The sequence below is a fragment of the Pezoporus wallicus genome, unplaced genomic scaffold (genome assembly GCF_028554395.1).
Source record: "Pezoporus wallicus isolate ANWC-B61680 ecotype Strahan unplaced genomic scaffold, APGP_CSIRO_Pwel_v1 scaffold_3294, whole genome shotgun sequence".
Classification (NCBI taxonomy): domain Eukaryota; kingdom Metazoa; phylum Chordata; class Aves; order Psittaciformes; family Psittacidae; genus Pezoporus; species Pezoporus wallicus.
The window spans coordinates 8,665,417-8,682,535 of NW_026635478.1; the positions used below are offsets into that span (position 1 = coordinate 8,665,417).

A 17,119-nucleotide genomic window follows, 5' to 3' on the forward strand; every position below is an offset into this window, starting at 1 on the left:
CATCTCATTTATAGTTTAGTCATGATGATGCAAGGGCGGATTTTTGTTACCATGAGCCAGCTTTTGCTTGTGCTTGTGCTCTGTGCCAGGACACTGAGTTTGTCTAGATCATTTTGCTCTGGCTCCTGCATAGTTGTAAAAATCCTTGTTGATAAGGTCACACCCAAGTGAGATGGTTTAGTGTGAGGTGTCCCTGCCCATGGCAGCGGGGTTGGAACTAGATGATCTTAAGGTCCTTTCCAGCCCCAACTATTCTATGATTCTATGATGAGCAACCTGAACAGTATCAGCCTACTTCCTAACAAAAATTGTTCTCACACTACACTGCAGCATCTCATGGAAAGCCAGAACTTTCCAAGGTAGGAGGGCTGCCATGCAAGGCTGTGTCAAAAAGACATATGTATGTTGCCTGTGTACCTGGGGGAACATATTTGAGGAGTTGTTTTGCCTTTAATTTAAAAGCAAGAACAACTAAGTGGTGCTCTCAGAAAGGGAGAAGGTGAGGCTACCAAGCTTCACAGGCAATGTTGTCCCTGCCTTGGGGAATGCTGGCTAGACAGCAGCCCATCCATGTGTGTGGGAGAACTGCTGCAGGTGCATGGTGACAGTAGATTCAGTTCAGGGATGGGAGGATATTTTGTCAGATGGCAAATTATGCACCATCATGATTGCATCAGCCTGGGTCCTGAACACCTGGACAGGGGATGTCTATACCAAAATTGCCTGTCCCTGAGATCAATATACAAATTTTCTTGCTTTTGTTATTTAGACTAATTCTTAACATATTAGAATCCAAACTAAATGCCAACATCATCTATTTGGGAGTTTTCTCTGAAAACTTTTTACTTTCCTCTGAACATCATGTTTGAGGTTTAAGGTGTGAAGGCCTAGACTGAGGCAAGGTGAGCCTGATTTACGGTCTGGGAACAGAATTCCTGCAGCTCACTCCCCACTGAGATATCCCAATTTTATACAAATATGTCTCTTAGATAAAAACTTATGTGTTTGCATGACTGATTGTCACACTGTTTAGGTTTCTGGGCTTGAATTCTCCAACCTTCATCGCCTAATAGGGATGATTAAATTAGAAGCCCACATGCCTAGTGTCAGTGGAGAGAAACAGACCTCCTCATAGCAGAGTTCACCTAGCAGGTGGGGTGATTTGCCTTTTGAGGTGCTTGTCTCTTTCCATGTAAAGGCACTAGTAGGGTGTTCCCAGAGAGATTATGGGTCTATCAACTCGCAGTGGGTTCTGTAATGTCCCCATGGGGTGACTGAGGAGCCTCATGCTTTGCTCCATGTTTGAGCTAGTTCTAACTGACAGTGGAGAGAGCCTCATCAATTTAGCCTGCCTTGCTTGTGATTGCCCTTTATGAAAATAGTGACCAGAGAGCAAATAGCAGGATCATTTAAAGACATTCAGTTGGATATCTTACTGCTCTTACATCAGTTTGAACCAAGAGTAATTCTGCTGAAGCTGATAGATACTAATCTGCTGTGGGAGAGAAGAATAAAGCTCAGTGAGCACATAAACTGAAGTAGAAGTTTCTTCTGACTCAGTAGACCAGCAATGCTCTGAACTGTAGGTGTGCCAGCTTTTTAAATCTGCAGTTACCATGTTCAGTGAGGAGGGAACTGCAGAGGTATACATCTTGGAAGGTGAAAAAATATCACAAAATTTGAGGCCCCGTTTGCATCTCCTTGGCACAATAGCTGTCTTGCTCTGAGAGTGGCCACCTCATCTTCCCTTTGTGCTGGCAGAGAGGCTAGTCTGGACATGCACATCTGCCAGTCCAAAATAATTTGGGTTGTTTTTTGTTTTCCTCAGATCTAGAGTTGCTCTTGGAACAGCATAAAGACTGGACGGGCTTATGCAAAGCCTTATTTGTCAGGGTCAAAAGACTGGTTTTATTTCTACCTTCCAGTCTTTCTGGAGTGGACTTGCCCTGGTTTTCTGCAGCTTATGTAAGGGCTTATGTCACTGCAAGTCCCGTTACACTCAGACTGTATGGTAACTGGCAAACTCTCTTATGAAATTGCTCACATGTCTTAGAGCGCATTTAAAAACAAACACAACACAAATCTCTTGGCTGAAAACATGTGCCCTGTTTCAGCATATGTACCATCTTACTTTCATCCACACCCTCCCCAGATAAGCAATCAACTAATAAACTTCTAATATATTGAGTTTTTGAATGGAAATGCTGATAAGCCCTTAAATGCAGTGATGCTAATGGATGATACCGATATAATAAATAGCAGGAGATTCAGTCATGCTCACTGCTAAAATACTTAGGAGCTTCACTTTCTTTTCAGTTTGGAAAACTTTCCATTTGCAGATTGCTTTTCCCATTTATAGATTTAGCTACTGCTGAATTCAGCAGTCTTTGTCTCTTGCCACTTTGTCCACCTTCACATTAAGAAAGCGTCTCTGATGCTGTACTTACTTCTTCCTGAAACTTTTAGTTAAAAAATGGAATGCGTTTGCCTTTCGCCTAGCACAGCACTGCATTCCAGCACATCTTGCTTTTGGTTCTTGGAAAGAACACTGTCAAGAAATCTTAAGTTTTGAATACCTTTCTCTTAATACCCTGTTTCTCCCTTGTCTGTTCCCTCTCTTTGCATTTGATGGATTTTTGTTTTTTTTCCAAATCACTTTTATTGACTTGTTTTTTTGATGGCTCCCGTTCTTCATGTTGATTTATTATTTTTCATGTCAGCATAAAACTTAGGGTAGTATCTTATAGGTGGATGGGTCTACATGGGTATGTTAGTGTATATTAAACTGAGGTATAAACTTACTGTGCATAGCCTTTTTGGTAAAAATTTTTGTGTGTAGAAATTGTTATTAGAATTATTAAATATAACAATATAATATTTTTTGTAACCAAGAGATTTATTTTCCTTGAAATGGCTGTTGAGAATACAGAATGTATTCCCTGGCAAGCTATAAATGCTTTAAGACAGGTCAAATTTAAAATCTAAATGACTTGATAGAGACCTATAATCCTCTGAGGGTTGAGAGGGTAATTTACTCACTGCATCCATGCAGTCTTTAGCCTCTCTGCTGAGTCTGCATATTATCCTTGGTTAGGTTGTAGGCAGCGGTCTGCTGGAAACGGGACTGTTTCCACACAGGCAGTTGAATACCCAGCTGAAGAAAGTGAGTGTTGATTATTGATTACTACTGAAATAGCATTACTACAACTTTTTTTGCCTAGCAATGAAAGGCATGGTGGCTTTTTACTTTGTTTCTTTGGCCAAGGTGGATTGTCCTAATGGGCTTTTGCATGTGGTTTTTTTCTTGCTTTTATTCTTTAATCCTTTCTTTTATTTCTCCCTGGTTTCCTCCCAATTCACTGTGAAGTTGCCAAGCCTATGCCCATCATTGCCCAAACACTATGCCAGCACTCTTCTGGAAGGGTGCTTTTCCTTCCTGCTTCACTCTTTCTCCCTACTATCTCCTTCTGCTGTGTTGGCCCAGTTGTTGCTACAACTAGGGTGTGAACTGTTAAAACCTGTATTTGTTTTCTTTGCCAGGTTAGCTTTAATGAGTAGAGCTATTAGTTTATTGTGCAGCTATCTGAATGCTGGTGCAGTCATGTAGGTTGGGATGGCACAGGAGGATGATCAAGAGACCAGGAGGTGGATTTCTCTAGAAGCAGTGTGAATTTATATTGGCATACAATGTTTGCTGAAACACAGCCTGTTCCAGTCACCTCCTGGAGAAGACAATAATTTATTTTTTCACAATTCCTTTTAAAGATTTTAGTTCTTTGGAAAAAAAGAAAAGATTAAAAGCAGGGTTGAAAGCAGGAATAAAATGATACAGAGCTGGATGCAGTCACACTATCAATAAAGAAACTGTGCAGAGAGCTACTTCTTTCACATTGAGTGTTGTTAACATCCTCACCTCTGGCTCAGCTGGAATCCACTGGAATGTGCAAAGCATCATTTTGCCCCTTACTTGCCCCATTGTTTTTCTACATCATGTCTTTGCAGTTCACAGAATTGCAGCCCAGTCTTATCCTGGGGTGGGGGTTGCACCCCAGATGATTTTGCAACATGGGAGCTGGAACAAGGACTTCCGTTTCCTTTCCCTCTTATGGCTCGACCTGCATTTGAACTCAGATCTCTAGCAGCTGCTGCACAAACCTGCCACAGAACTCCATGGCCATGTCCTAGTCCTTGTCTTCTGCTTTGAAGAATGTTCTGCTTTTGCAGAGAAAAAGGCTAGCCCCAATGGAAGTGTGTGTGCTGGAGAACTGGAGAGGCAAAGCATCAGTGTTTACTGACCACCCTGTCATTTTTTTTTGTGTTCAGCTTCTTTGCAAAATGGCTTTTATCAAAATAAAAGCTATTGGCTGTGATAAATGTTCCAGGCAAAGGGTCTGAGTGACTGATTGAGGTAGGGTTTCTATTAAGTGGCTATGATATTTTGCAGTCCTAGCACACAATGGGAAATAAGGCCAAGAGAATGTTGTTTATTCTGATTCTTAAATGTAACAAAGTTGTGGAAAAGTTTGCTAAAGCTTCTCGCATTCTCTTCTTGCCTTTCTTTTGTGCCCTTGAATCTCTTCTCAGTATACACACGGTTCTCTGTCACTCTGCGCAGCTCCCTGTATAGCTCTCATGCTTGAAGTACCTAAGTGCTTTCCACTACCAAAAAAATCAACATACAAAATGTCTTTCTTTCTCCTTTTCCTGGAAGTAGTTTAGCAACCAGTTCACATGCTCATAACTGCAGACTAGGGTCTAAACTTTGCAGATAATTTCCATTTTATCTGTGCATTATATAATCACCTCCATCTTTATGTGTGAATGCAGCAGCAGAGTTACTGTGTAGCCTGTCCTTGCTTTCTCCTTAGCCATTGTGTTCCTCTCCTATTGTTGTTTTGAAGTGGGCCTAGTCTGTTCTTTCTCATTCTGTCTTCTATGTTCCGTTTTATTTACTGCCATTGGCATGATCTGCATTATTTATTGCTTGTTACTCTCTCTTTGGCCTCTGGAATAATGGTTATGTAGTGTCTTAGTTTCATCCCAGAATCTACACAGTCCTTCATTAGCAGCTCCTTTGTCTCTTTTTAATATTCTTTCCCAACACTGCTGCTGTATACCTTTCTTTCCCTTTCAGCATTATCTTATCATTTGCATTTCCATTAAGTTAGAGTGAAAGCATATCATTCCCTTGTTTCTTAAATTTACCCAATATTTTCAAATCTTCTAATATATTTATACAGTTCAGTCATTCTAAATAGTTTTTTTATGCATTCTCTGAAGTCTTATTGAAAGCAAAATATTACATGCTGTATCCCTCTCTTATTATGACTGATCAATTATCTGTATCTAGTCAAGTGGTATTACTTGTGATTCTCAAACTGTAAAAATTTGCTTTTGATTTTTCACATGTATGTACTCGTGCAGCATTCTTTGTCAGACTGGAGGGATTAGGGAGGGGGGGGTAATTTTTTTTTTATCTGTCTAAACCACTCATGTCCCTAGAGGAACTAGGCCATTATATGCCCCCCATAAAAAAAAAGTAGAGGATTGTGTAGTGGTCTGAGCACATGACAGGGGGCTTGGAGTTCTTAATTTCCAGTATCCCTAATTTCCAGTATCCCCTACTTCTGTAAGGGGTGATATCTGATCAGGTGATATTCATTCAGCCAGGTTTTTGAAATGGTTTTGATAATCCATTGTTTGATAATCTACCTTTTTGCACATCCACTTCTTGAAAGACAGAAAAAACCTATTCACTGCTGTTGCTGCCTCAAGTGCTGTGGCAGCTACACTTGCCAGCACACTGAACCATAAGGTTGGATAAACAGGGCGGTTTGACTATTCAAATTTACGTTTTGGATAGGGCACATGGCAAATGAAGTGGTGCAACTGAAGAAAAAATGAAGTGAGGAATGAGGGTGCTCTCTTGCTGAATAACGTTTTGAGTTTGCACATCAAGGTTCAATTTCCAGCTGTGACTTGATATGTCATGTGAATGTGCCTCAGTTTTAGCTCCTGCAGCTTCCTTCCACAGATGTACTCAGAGCTGCTACCTCTGGAGGGGTTTCATTGGATCAAAGGGGCTTCTATGAATGATGCAGGGATGCTCGGACATTGTGGGAATAGACAGAGAAAGGTATTGAGACTGTCATCCTCTGTATATTAAGGTGTACTAGAAAGTAAGAGGTCTTGAGATGGAAGCCCACTGACAACTCATCCTTCTAATTTACTTCTGCAAAGCACCTGTATAATTGTTCATCATTCTCACTTCAGAAGTTTTATTTTATAGAGCAAGAGGAATTATCTGTCAGAGGCTTGCCACTTCAACTCTTTTCCCTTCATTCACAAAAGGTGCTCCAAAAGGGCTACTGTAAGAAATTTGCGCCCCGCCCCCCCCCCTTGGCTCCTCTCCCTTCCATCTTCCTGGAACACCTTTGTTCTTCAGACTTTTAACACCTCTTTATAGAGGTGTAGTTAGCAGTTGTGTGTTTGCCATCTCTGACTCTGGCCTTTACTATATTTCTGGATCCCTAGATTGCTTTTTATGCAACTTGTGGAAAGAAAAAGACATGTAATTAACTTTGTGCCCTCCACTTAGTTCATTTATGTGGCCAGGCGTGCACACACAGACCCAGAAAAATGCTTAGAGCTGTGAAGTCCCATCTTCATCTCCGCAAGGGTTCCTTTGGAGGTCATCAGAAAATATTGCAGACAAGATTAGATAAACAGTATGATAGTGCAGTAGTTTTGATTTGACAGCCATAATCCTGTTGGATTAAGATGAGATCATATTACTCAACTCACCTTTAATAACAAATAAACAGCATTTAATATATGCTAGCCAGTTAATTTTCACAAGGAAGACATGTTATCAATTTGGGAAACTGAGGCAAAGGGATTTATCTAAACCTTAGAAGACACCTCTGATTACATTTCTGTTCTGATGTGCTTAACCAGAAGTAGACACAGGTCCAGCCAGAGACTGGGGTGAGTACTCACTGTGCTGCCAAGCCACATGGGTTTTTCATTAGTAAGGTGTGCTGATAGCTGATGGGTTTTGTAAAAACCCTGTTCATAAATTTATTTTCCTCTTCTGTCCTTTGAACTAAGCACTGTCTTCAGGTTTTGCAACAAAATCTAGAGCTCAGTTTTATTCCTGTACCAACGTTCACATGCAAAAATGAGCAGGGTCACCTGGGTTCAGGGTGTATGAGCACAGGGTGACCTTGCCTCTGGCCACTGCTGCCCATGTGCCAGTTGGCAGTTGTCCATGTGGACGCAAGAGCCTGGATTTGGACAGAGATGCGTAGATGCAGGCGCTCAGTTTGGGCTGTTTATTTCCCCTTCCTCTTTGTTTCCTTTCACCAAGGCTATACTTTGGAGTGTTGGAAAATTGAAAGGTTGCTCCGAGCAGTTTCATAACTACCGTGCAAATATGCTTGCCGTTGGAAAACAGTAATCACTCCAGAGTAACACAGTAATACTAAAAGCTTGTACTGTTGGGATGAAATGAGCATATGTAGAATTGCTGGGGAAATGTCTGTACAAGGTCTGGAGATGAAGCAGGAATTTTTTGCAACTTACCCAGAATTTCTGACAGGAATACTTCACAAACTGAAGCTGTGCCTTCCCTTGGGGAAAATGCAACCATTTAGCTTCTTTCTTCTTTATATGTATACTGTGGAACTAGTGGTTTGATCCCATGGGAAGTCTGTATCTTTTCACAGTTACATTTGTTCATTTGAGGAGGTTTCTGTATTATCTGGGAAAAAGGAAGTGTGAGGGGGCAGGGAATAAAGAAACAAAATTTGGCTTAGTTTATTGTATTGCCAGTTCTTCCTGCCACACCAAGGAAGATGGGCATTTCCAAATTTGATTTTAAGCTAGGGTGAAGGAGGAAGAAATCAAAGAAATTACTATCAGGTCCGGGGGGGGGGGAGGGCGTGGGTTAGTGGGAGGAATATGGGGGGAGGGAATGTGACTCAGGAGGCAGCAGCTTTGAAACTGTATGCAATAAATTACTCAATTATTGTTTATTTTTCTCATTGCATGCAGTTGCAGCTCTTTTTGCCTTGCTTGATCATAAGAAGCAGCATGTTTTTAAGTAAAAAAGAGAAGCCCCTGACTTCACATTTTGGGCTGCAGACATACTAGGATGCAAACTTTAATGACATTCATGCAGAGGAAAAGAAAATTATGAGGCAGATTACTGAAACAAAAGGAGGCAGGATAGCAAGAAATGCAAGCTTTGATGCCGTTTAGAAAGGTCTGGATCCCATGATTTATCTAAAAATGACAAGATGCCCCTCTAAAAATGCAAATGTCTGCACTGCATCTTGTAGCTATAATGAATGAGTCTTTCACACAATGGAAACATTCAACTTGTTCTAGGGCACTTACTGTGGCTCCATATGCTGAGCTGCATGCGCCTGGCCTTTAATCACTCTGCCTTTGTTTTTTCAAAACTTAAATTAGAAGCACATTAGTGTTTATATGGTGTACACTGGTTTCGGTTTTGTGTGTTTGTTTGGGGAGAGCTGTTTTTGGTTTTACCATCAAATAAAGCCAGATGAATTCCGTCCTCCTGAATGCACAGGACATGGCAAATCATGGGAAACTGAAGTTGGCAACAGCAAAAGGATGTAAATTTTGAGCTGCTAATGGCAAGTAGGACTGCAGCTTTGGGGCTAGGGGAGAACCCTTGTTACACAGCAGGGAGCCATTTAAACCCTCCTCTGACCTGCCAAGAGGATGCCTGTATGCTTTCTGGTTTATTCTAAGTGAGATCAAGCCAAAGTTTTCATCTGTTGTAAGTTTGGGTTTAAAAGAAGCATTTCATAGACATTCAGACTGAGTTGCAGTCATGCTGCTATGGACCTGATCCAGAGCACAATACACCCTATCCAAAGGCTGTCATTAACAGGAGCTTTAGCGTGGGCTGCATCTTACTGTTAGCAGTTTACTACGCAGTTTTTCTTGGGATTAAGGAAAAAAATAGAGATCCATCCATCAAATCAAATAGGAAACCAACCACTCTTTCCTTGAAGATTTTTTGGGAGGGATTTGTCCTACATGCATAATATTTAATGTTCTGCATATATGCGGCGTATGTGAGTGGGCACACATGTAACTCTGTTGCAAGTTTTAAAAGCTCCTTTTCTGACAGAAAAAGTGGGCTAATTAATAGGAGTAGCAGACAAAATGCCAGCTTGTAGATTTGTTTCCCCTGCAGAAATCAGCCCCCCTCTTAGACTGCTCCTTCTTGATCTGATGTAACAAGAAGAGAGAGTCAGCTGTGAATCAAGCGCCTTGTTCTCATTTCCTTGATCATTGACATGGTTTGGGAGAGAGAAAGGAGGAGGGATTATTTGTGAGGTTATTAAAAAAAACACCCCCATCCTAGCTCCCCCTCCTCCTCTCCTTCAAGATGCACAGGCACTTCCAGAATGTTCCATAATATGAATCTGACTTTTCTCATTAAGTATCATCCTCTTTCCCCCCTACTCCTTGTTAGTTAAAAAGTGCTGTTTACAAGTCACTAAGCGGATAATTCTGAGCTTTGATGAGTGGATTGTCAGTTAGCAGTACAGTTGAAAACGTGTTGGCTTTTTCAGTCAGCAAGCTGTTTAATGGTTTCAGAAATTAAAGGCTAATTGCATTTCAGTGAATATGTGCTTTTCCAAGCCCACTGTTACCATTATTAGGGTGTTTACCAGTTTGGAAAATTCTCTCTTTACATAAATCAGCTAATTCTTCATTGCTGCCCTGTCTTGGAAAGTAGCCACGTGAAGAGCTTTGGCCACATCAGACTGACGAGCTGGGGTGGGGTTTTGTGGTGGAACTTTAATCATTGCCTGTTGTCGCATTTCTGCGCGATGGCTTTGCTTGCAGTGCTGTACAAGTTTGTTCACGTAACAGTCGTGTTGTAAACGATCCTTTGTGAAAGAAAACTGCATGTCGATATTCTCGTTACGGTATGAAGGAGATAAGGAACGTGATTGTCTTCAGAGAATAAGTGAGAAATACAAGGGTAAATTTGCTAGGAAAAAAAGTTTAGCTTCTGTATGCTGTGGTATGCTTCTGTGATACATAAAATTGCTGATGTGTAGAAGAGCTTGGGAATGCTTCTGAAACAGATTTTTAATAGCAATAACATTAATGGAAGCCTTTCCTGGGGAACAAGGCTGGTCAGAAAATCCAAAGCCATTGCACCTTAATAGAAAGACTGTTTCATTATTTTCTGGCATTTGCTTTCCTTCTAATTAATGTCGTACACAGAAGGGGTAATCATTCAGCCATCTTTCTAGCTTAAAAAGAGTCAAAGATTAAAAAAAACAAACAATTACACAACATAATTAATTTGAGAGAGGATTTTGGGGGGTATGTTTAAGGGAGGAAGGGGGGGGGGGTTGTTCCCCTCTTCTGTTCCAGGCAGTGTTTGTCATTCTTTGGCAGGAATGACTAATTTATTGTCTGACTCTCCAATCTGGATTCATACAGGGTGGCTTTCATTCCCTCCCCCGCCGCCAAAACTCTTCTGATGTGCTGTGTATTTGTTTGGGAGGGGAAAGCAGAGGGGGGGAAGGGAGAAGGTTATATATTTCTGACCTGCTTTACTGCTTTTCAACTGAAAGTAAATTAATGCACACACTAGATTCCCCTCTGCTGTGCTGATTGGATCCTTGTGCCGATTAAATATTTCACACTGATAGAGGGATGCTGAAAGCACTCAGCTGGTAATGTGGTATGTACATCAGTGATACAATAACTGACTTTCAGGTTAAAGTCAAACAAAACCCCCAGTTTGCTGCAGTTTTGATTAGAATGAGTTTCACTTTGAATTTAAATCCTTGAGCCTGCTGCAGCGATGGCTAATTAACTGAGATCTGATAGAGAGAAAGGAATACATTCCTACTTCTAATGACAGGCAGGCAGGAAGTTGTCAAAAAAAAAAGGGGGGGGGGAGAGAGAGAAAGGAAAGGGAGAAGAATCCAACAGACAAAAGAAGCCTTAAAAAAATCATGATGCCGAGATTGTACTTCAACACACGTAAAACCCTCTGCTCGTGTTTCACCCTCGGCCTCCTTTGGCTGAAAGTCCACCCCTGGAAAGGCTGTTTCCACTGAGTCCCAGATTTCCTTCAGCTGTTTTTGTATTTTCGGTTTGTTTTTTTTAATCCTCTTGACAAAAACTAACAGCTGAGTTCCACCAAGTCGGGCAGTCACTGCCTCCTCCGTTATTAACTGTGTTTTGGGGGGCTGTCTTTAGGAAAAGCCGGGGGACAGGGGTTTGCTCAGGGAGCAGCCGAGGGGGTGTCATGCAGCCCGAGAGGAAAGAGAGGAAGGCTGCCTGCCCACTGCATCCCGCACATCATCCCGCGCCATGCTGACCCCTCCCTGGGGATCATTAAAAATATTTCTGTCGAGCAATTTCTCCTCCCTCCCCTCCTTTCTCCCCAGCCCTTCCCCCAGCCCCAGCCTGGGCGTCGCAGGGAGGGGGCTTGCATCAAACTGACAGGTCATTTACCGAGAGATTGGCAGGAGAACTATCCCAGCCTTCCTTAAAAATGCTCCTCCTCCTCCTCCTCGGTTGCACATCTTGAACACAGTGTTACATTGAATTTAGTGTTTCAGGAACAGCGCCTAAAACTTTTCCATGTGATGTTTTTCATCCTCATTGTATGAAAACATGTTTTAAAGTTTTCTTTTGGGGCATAAGCAACTTGGTGCCCAAGGGTTTTATGCAAAGGGAAGTGTGTTTTATGGAAGTCCAGAGAGAAAATACAGATTGCAGAGCTTTCTGCCTCCACAAACACCCACCAACCTCCTGTGGGTGCCTCTGTATGTGTATAGATCACGCTCAGCCGAAGCCCTGCTCATTTCTGTTTCAGTGTATAAAGTTTTGGAGGTGGCTGGCTCATGACTGAAGGTATAGGTCAGGCAGGATCAGCTGTGTATATAAGTAGCAACTTGGAAATGCATGAGGAATACTTTGAAATTCGTAGGATTGTACCAAAGTCCTAAGACACTATACTAAAGTGCCATAGCTGGTGGCCTGTCCACAATGCATTTGTGTGTTGTCACTCTTTGAATATTAAATATTCTGTTGTTCAAGAGACTTTTATTGTGACAATTGAGTAAATGAACAGAGGTCATGGTCATCATTGCTGGAGAAGTCTGTTCTGCTGTTTTGCATGCGGGGCCTTAGATTAGTGCTGAATGCTAAATTATTAATTGACAAGTCATCATTTTGGTTTGAAAGTGGATTGCCAGTCTTCTGCAAGCTAAATAAACTCTCAGGGTTATGCCAAATGTTTTCTCTTAGCCATGGGGCCACTAAGGAAAAGAACTGATATTGTTCTGAAAACAAGTCCAGTTTTTCACAGTGAAACTGCTTTGTCAGGAGAGCATCATTCTAGGAAAATTAATGGACTGAAGTCTCTATCTACAGCACGTAGGTGTTAAAATATAAATGTGATGGACAGTGAATTTTAGGTCCTTTTTAAGCAGATCCATATTTTACTAGGAAAACGTGAAGATAGGCATGTGTTTGTTTTAAATCATTGCCATGGCAAAGAGCTGCCAATAGCTGAGCATTCCTCCATTGCAGAGTATGACCATACTCCTATTTGAGATTTATGTGTAAAGTAAAGTTGACATTGTATTGCTTAGGATTTGAAGATGGGATATAAGCTGCAGCAGAGTGAAAATGAAGGAATCAAAGCCTTACACTAAAAGTGATGCTGTCTCTGCAGTGTACGTGCATTCCTATACCATATTGTTCAGGGTGTGCACCATGACAGCACAGCCCCCTTCGAATCCTTTCTCCCTTTGCTCTTTCCCTTTCTTTATTCACTGAACAGAATGATTCATGATACATGAGGGGTGAAGTAGCATTTGAGTTACCACTGGTACGGAGGCTAAAACTATTGCACAGTTGGTTCTCACCTGCAAACATTTACAGCATAGACCTCAATAGAAAGGAGAGGGTAGGGAGAGAGGGCTTACATGTACAAATAGAAAGGCCAGAGTTATTTTGATACATATGGAAAAAAATATTAGCTCTGCTTTGAATAGTTGAGGCTGTGCCACATACAAGATGGGAAATCATAAACAAGTGGCAGCTTTCCAGCACATTGTAGTGTGTTTGCATGTGACTGGCATACATATTTCAAACTCCGGTTTGCCTGTGGCATCCTGCAGTGAAAATGAAAGTTGTGTTGCTATTGAAAAGGCACCGCTTCAAAATTGGTGTATTGTAAGAACTGTTATGCTGTGGATGAGAAGCAGCGACCTGCTTTCCAGCATTTAGAGCCAATATTTTTTACTCTCTTGGCTCTTCCACTATATCAGCACATTTTTTCAGCTGCAGTGTCCAAAGCTTGCTTCATTTCTTATTATTCATAATCCCAAGAGTGTCAGAGAGTATGTTATGCTCACTGATTATCGAAATGCAGATTTCCTTTCTCTTTAAAAACCAAGACTACTCTTTTAATTATTCTGGAAGAAACAGAATACAGCAGATGCAGGTTTTGTGGAGGACTTTTTTTTAATCTCTCATACCGTAATTTTTGTTTCTGCCAGCAGTCCTTTATCAAGGTTTTTACAGAGTACAAGGTAAAAACAGTTCTTACAAAGAAAAGCTGCATTAACAGCTCATCCCCTAACCAACATAATCTGACTAAGGGGGGTATTTTTTAAGTTTTGGTAGGTCTATTTTCAAAAAATGAATTAAATGAGACACAGAAGAGATACTGTCCCTGCTCTTCCCCAGACAGTTTTTCTGTAACTCTCTTTTGGAAGCTAATCTTGAGAACCAGATCCTTTGTATCTGCTTCCAGATGTAGTTTCTAAACCTTGCAGTTATTTAAGTAAACTTAGCACAGCATTGCTTCCCAGGGAGGTGACTGGCATGAGCCGATTGGCCCTTTTCCCCTATATTTACTTACAAAAGAGCCCTAAACCTAAATAAAAATGAAAGTTTTCCGTAAGGAGATGCATGTTCAACATGACAAGCATTTCACATTTATCTCATTTAGACTGAAACAAGCAGTAACCCTTACTTCCTTAGCTTTTTGTGTCACGTACAGATGAATAGACAGGTTTGTCAGTTTATTAGGAAAATACCTCCACATATCACATGCAAAGACACACAAAACTAACTCGCAGTTAATACAGACAGGGAGAACAGTGGAAATGGATGGATGGTAGCTTGAGTACTGATTTTTTCTATTTCTATATAGAATTGCTGCTTTTGCATTTTCTTGGTACAATTTCCTCCCCTGAAACAAGACAAAAAACCAATTACTTGCTATTGAATTTTGTCAGGAAAGTCATAATTGACTTCTACTTAATTTACTTGCTTTTTTCACTGGGATACCAAAGACTGTGTATCTTTTGGGATCGTGGAGTTTTGTTTGCTCAGGTATTCTTGAACTGCCCGAGAAGAAAGTAAAGCTGTACCAAGACCTCTAGAATATTACATATTAGGAATTTTATTTCAGTGAAAATTGGTACAGTAAAACTGTGTATTTCTGTGAGAAGTTTTCCATTCAGAAATCAAAATGTTCCCATGTCTGAGAACAAACACTAGGAGACACTTCATCAATACAGTAACCTATCAGGGAGAGCGAATGCTTGTAATTCCATAAAAAAGAATTCCTGGCTGCTGCTGATGCTGGCAGCAAACCTCTGGTTGTCTGCAGCTGAGCTAGGATTTCACTCCTGGACTAACTCCAGTTAAGTGATGGATTTCTAGCACTGTAACCAGGTACAGCATTTTCCAACAGTCTGTGAGCTTTTAGAATTTCTCACGTTACATAAATCAAAACAAGAATACAACCACAAAGCTGAACTCTAAATCTGAACACTTTGTGTCACTGTACAGGTTAATAAGGTGCCGTGCAAGGAGGTGTGCAGTATAGCAGGAGAGATGGTATTCAGCTCTCCTACATGCACTTGCTTTGCATCTGCATCACCACAGCACTGGGGCATTCAATAAGTAGAAGGAACACCAGTGGAAAACTGTACTACGACAAAACAGATTATATAGGATTTCATCATGAGCAACTTTTCCAACCTACATAAAACACACCTGAGCTTCTTGGCTTTCACTTGAGTACTTTTAAACACACAAGTGTATTTCTGTACTGAAAGAAAAGTTCCCTCTTTCTTCTTCAAATGATCTATGATGTGCAACAGCATAGTCTAAGGAAAATATTGCTGATGTTTCCTTGGGATAGTTAGGATAATGGAGAATGAGAGGTAAAGGCAAAAGTGCACAAAGCTTAAAACAATTTATATGAAGTCATCATTACTAGGATAATGTCATTAAAAAAGACGTTTCTGTATATTAAAATACGAAGCAGGTATCTCTGACAAAGTGCACACTTTCTATTTCACATAAACACAAAATCTACAGTTCCTGGAGCAAACATATTTGACAATTAAGGCTTTACAGCCTTAAAGTGTATAATGGGTTTAAAGGTAAGAAGGAAGCTGTGTTCTTAGAAGTCAGTTACTTTTGTACCACTTTATGTACAGAAGACTTTAAGCTTTAATTCTGGAAAGAACTAAGCATTACTGTGACTTTACATACACACATATATATATGTATGTATGTATCTACACTGTATTTTAAACAAGCAAAGTTGACAACAAAACTCTTAATGACTTTACTAGTACAGCAGCAGACCTAAAGAGGCAGTGGCCTTTGGTAGAAGACTACACATTAGATATAATGGCATTGAAACCATCAGGACCAGACAGTGAATAAGTTACAGGCAGAAGTCTTTGCAGGACAAAGTATCTTTACTGTCAATTCTTGTAAAAATGAGATGTTTAATACTTCAAAGTATCAAAAGAGGCTTGACCTGGCTTCTAGGTCTTTTTCAACCTCGCTGATCCTACAATTCTGTGATTCTAAACGGCATTAATAAGAACAGCTTCTGAGATTCTTTCAAGTGCAAAAAGTTTTTTCCACAGACACTGGCATTTACGATACAGCAACTTAACAGCGCCTATAGAAATCCCACATGCAAGTCCTGTAAAGGATAGGGTAAGAAGATCATAGTCAATGTACCCCTATTACAGGCGACAGAATGGCCACTCTGTAGCAATTTAAAAGCACAACTGTTAAGAAAAACAGAGAGCAACGAGTTAAAATGGGTACTGTGGAGAAAAGTTAGCTGGGGGGGGGGGGGCAAGGGGAACAAAGCAAAACAACAACAAATAGTGGAAGTTTGTGAAGAAGAGAGAGGAAGTTAAAGGCGAAACCAAAAACCCGACTCCGACGTGAGGCTGAAAGAACAGGAAAAATAGCGAAGCGCTGGGGGTAAGGTGAGCACATGTAAGGGACTTTCAGACCGATGGAAGGGGAAGTTGAAAATAACGTTCTTTTAAGCCTTCTATTACTAATTAAACTGCAGTATTATCTAGATCTATACCCGGATCAGTAGTTCCGGGCATAAAGAGATACCAAAAGACTTTGGAAACCCCAAGTAAACAGCAACTTCCCGAGCGAGGAGGGAAAGAGCAACCTTGTCCCCTGCCCCCCCGCCCTTCCATAAAGAATTACATTAAAAATATAGTAATAATAACAATAAAATTAAGGGGGAAGAAACCCAAACCCGTGTTGCCGGGGCCGAGCCCGGCAGGGCCGATCCAGCCGCTGCGCTCGGGAGACCGAGCGGGGCCGGGGGGCCGGGATCCGGCTGCAGCCCGGCGAGTGACGATGCCGCTTCTCTCTCCCCTTCTCTCCCCCGGCAGAAGCTGGCGGTGCGGAGCTGCCCCGCGGCCGTTCTGGTGGGCACCGGCGCCAGCGGCAGCGCCAAGCCCGGCGGCGTCCCGGCTCTCCTGAAGGCACCCGGCGGTGGCGGTGTTGGCGGCGGCAGCGGTGGCGGCGGGAGCCCCAGCGGCAGCCCCGGGCAGAGCCTGGCTATCTCCGTAGTGCCGGCCAAGGCGCCCATCGCGATGGTGACGGCGCACCTCAACGGCGGGCTGGGCGTGGAGCCCCCGCAGACCGCCCCCATCAACCTGCAGACCACGGCCAAGCTGCTCGGCGCCCGACGGCCGCCCGAGCTCGGCTCCAACGCACAGGTAGCGCCAGGCAGGGGCAGGCG

General features: G+C 41.9%; 1 protein-coding gene across 3 annotated transcripts in view; it reads left to right on the top strand.

The window, feature by feature from the left end:
• The window catches only part of PHF21B (PHD finger protein 21B), a 165,884-nt gene that overhangs the window by 81,519 nt on the left and 67,246 nt on the right, over positions 1-17,119 (top strand). For all 3 annotated transcript variants that reach the window (XM_057426969.1, XM_057426987.1, XM_057426978.1), the window contains one exon: positions 16,767-17,096. In XM_057426969.1, coding sequence (XP_057282952.1) covers positions 16,767-17,096 — 330 coding nt within the window. The remainder of the gene's footprint in view (positions 1-16,766; positions 17,097-17,119) is intronic.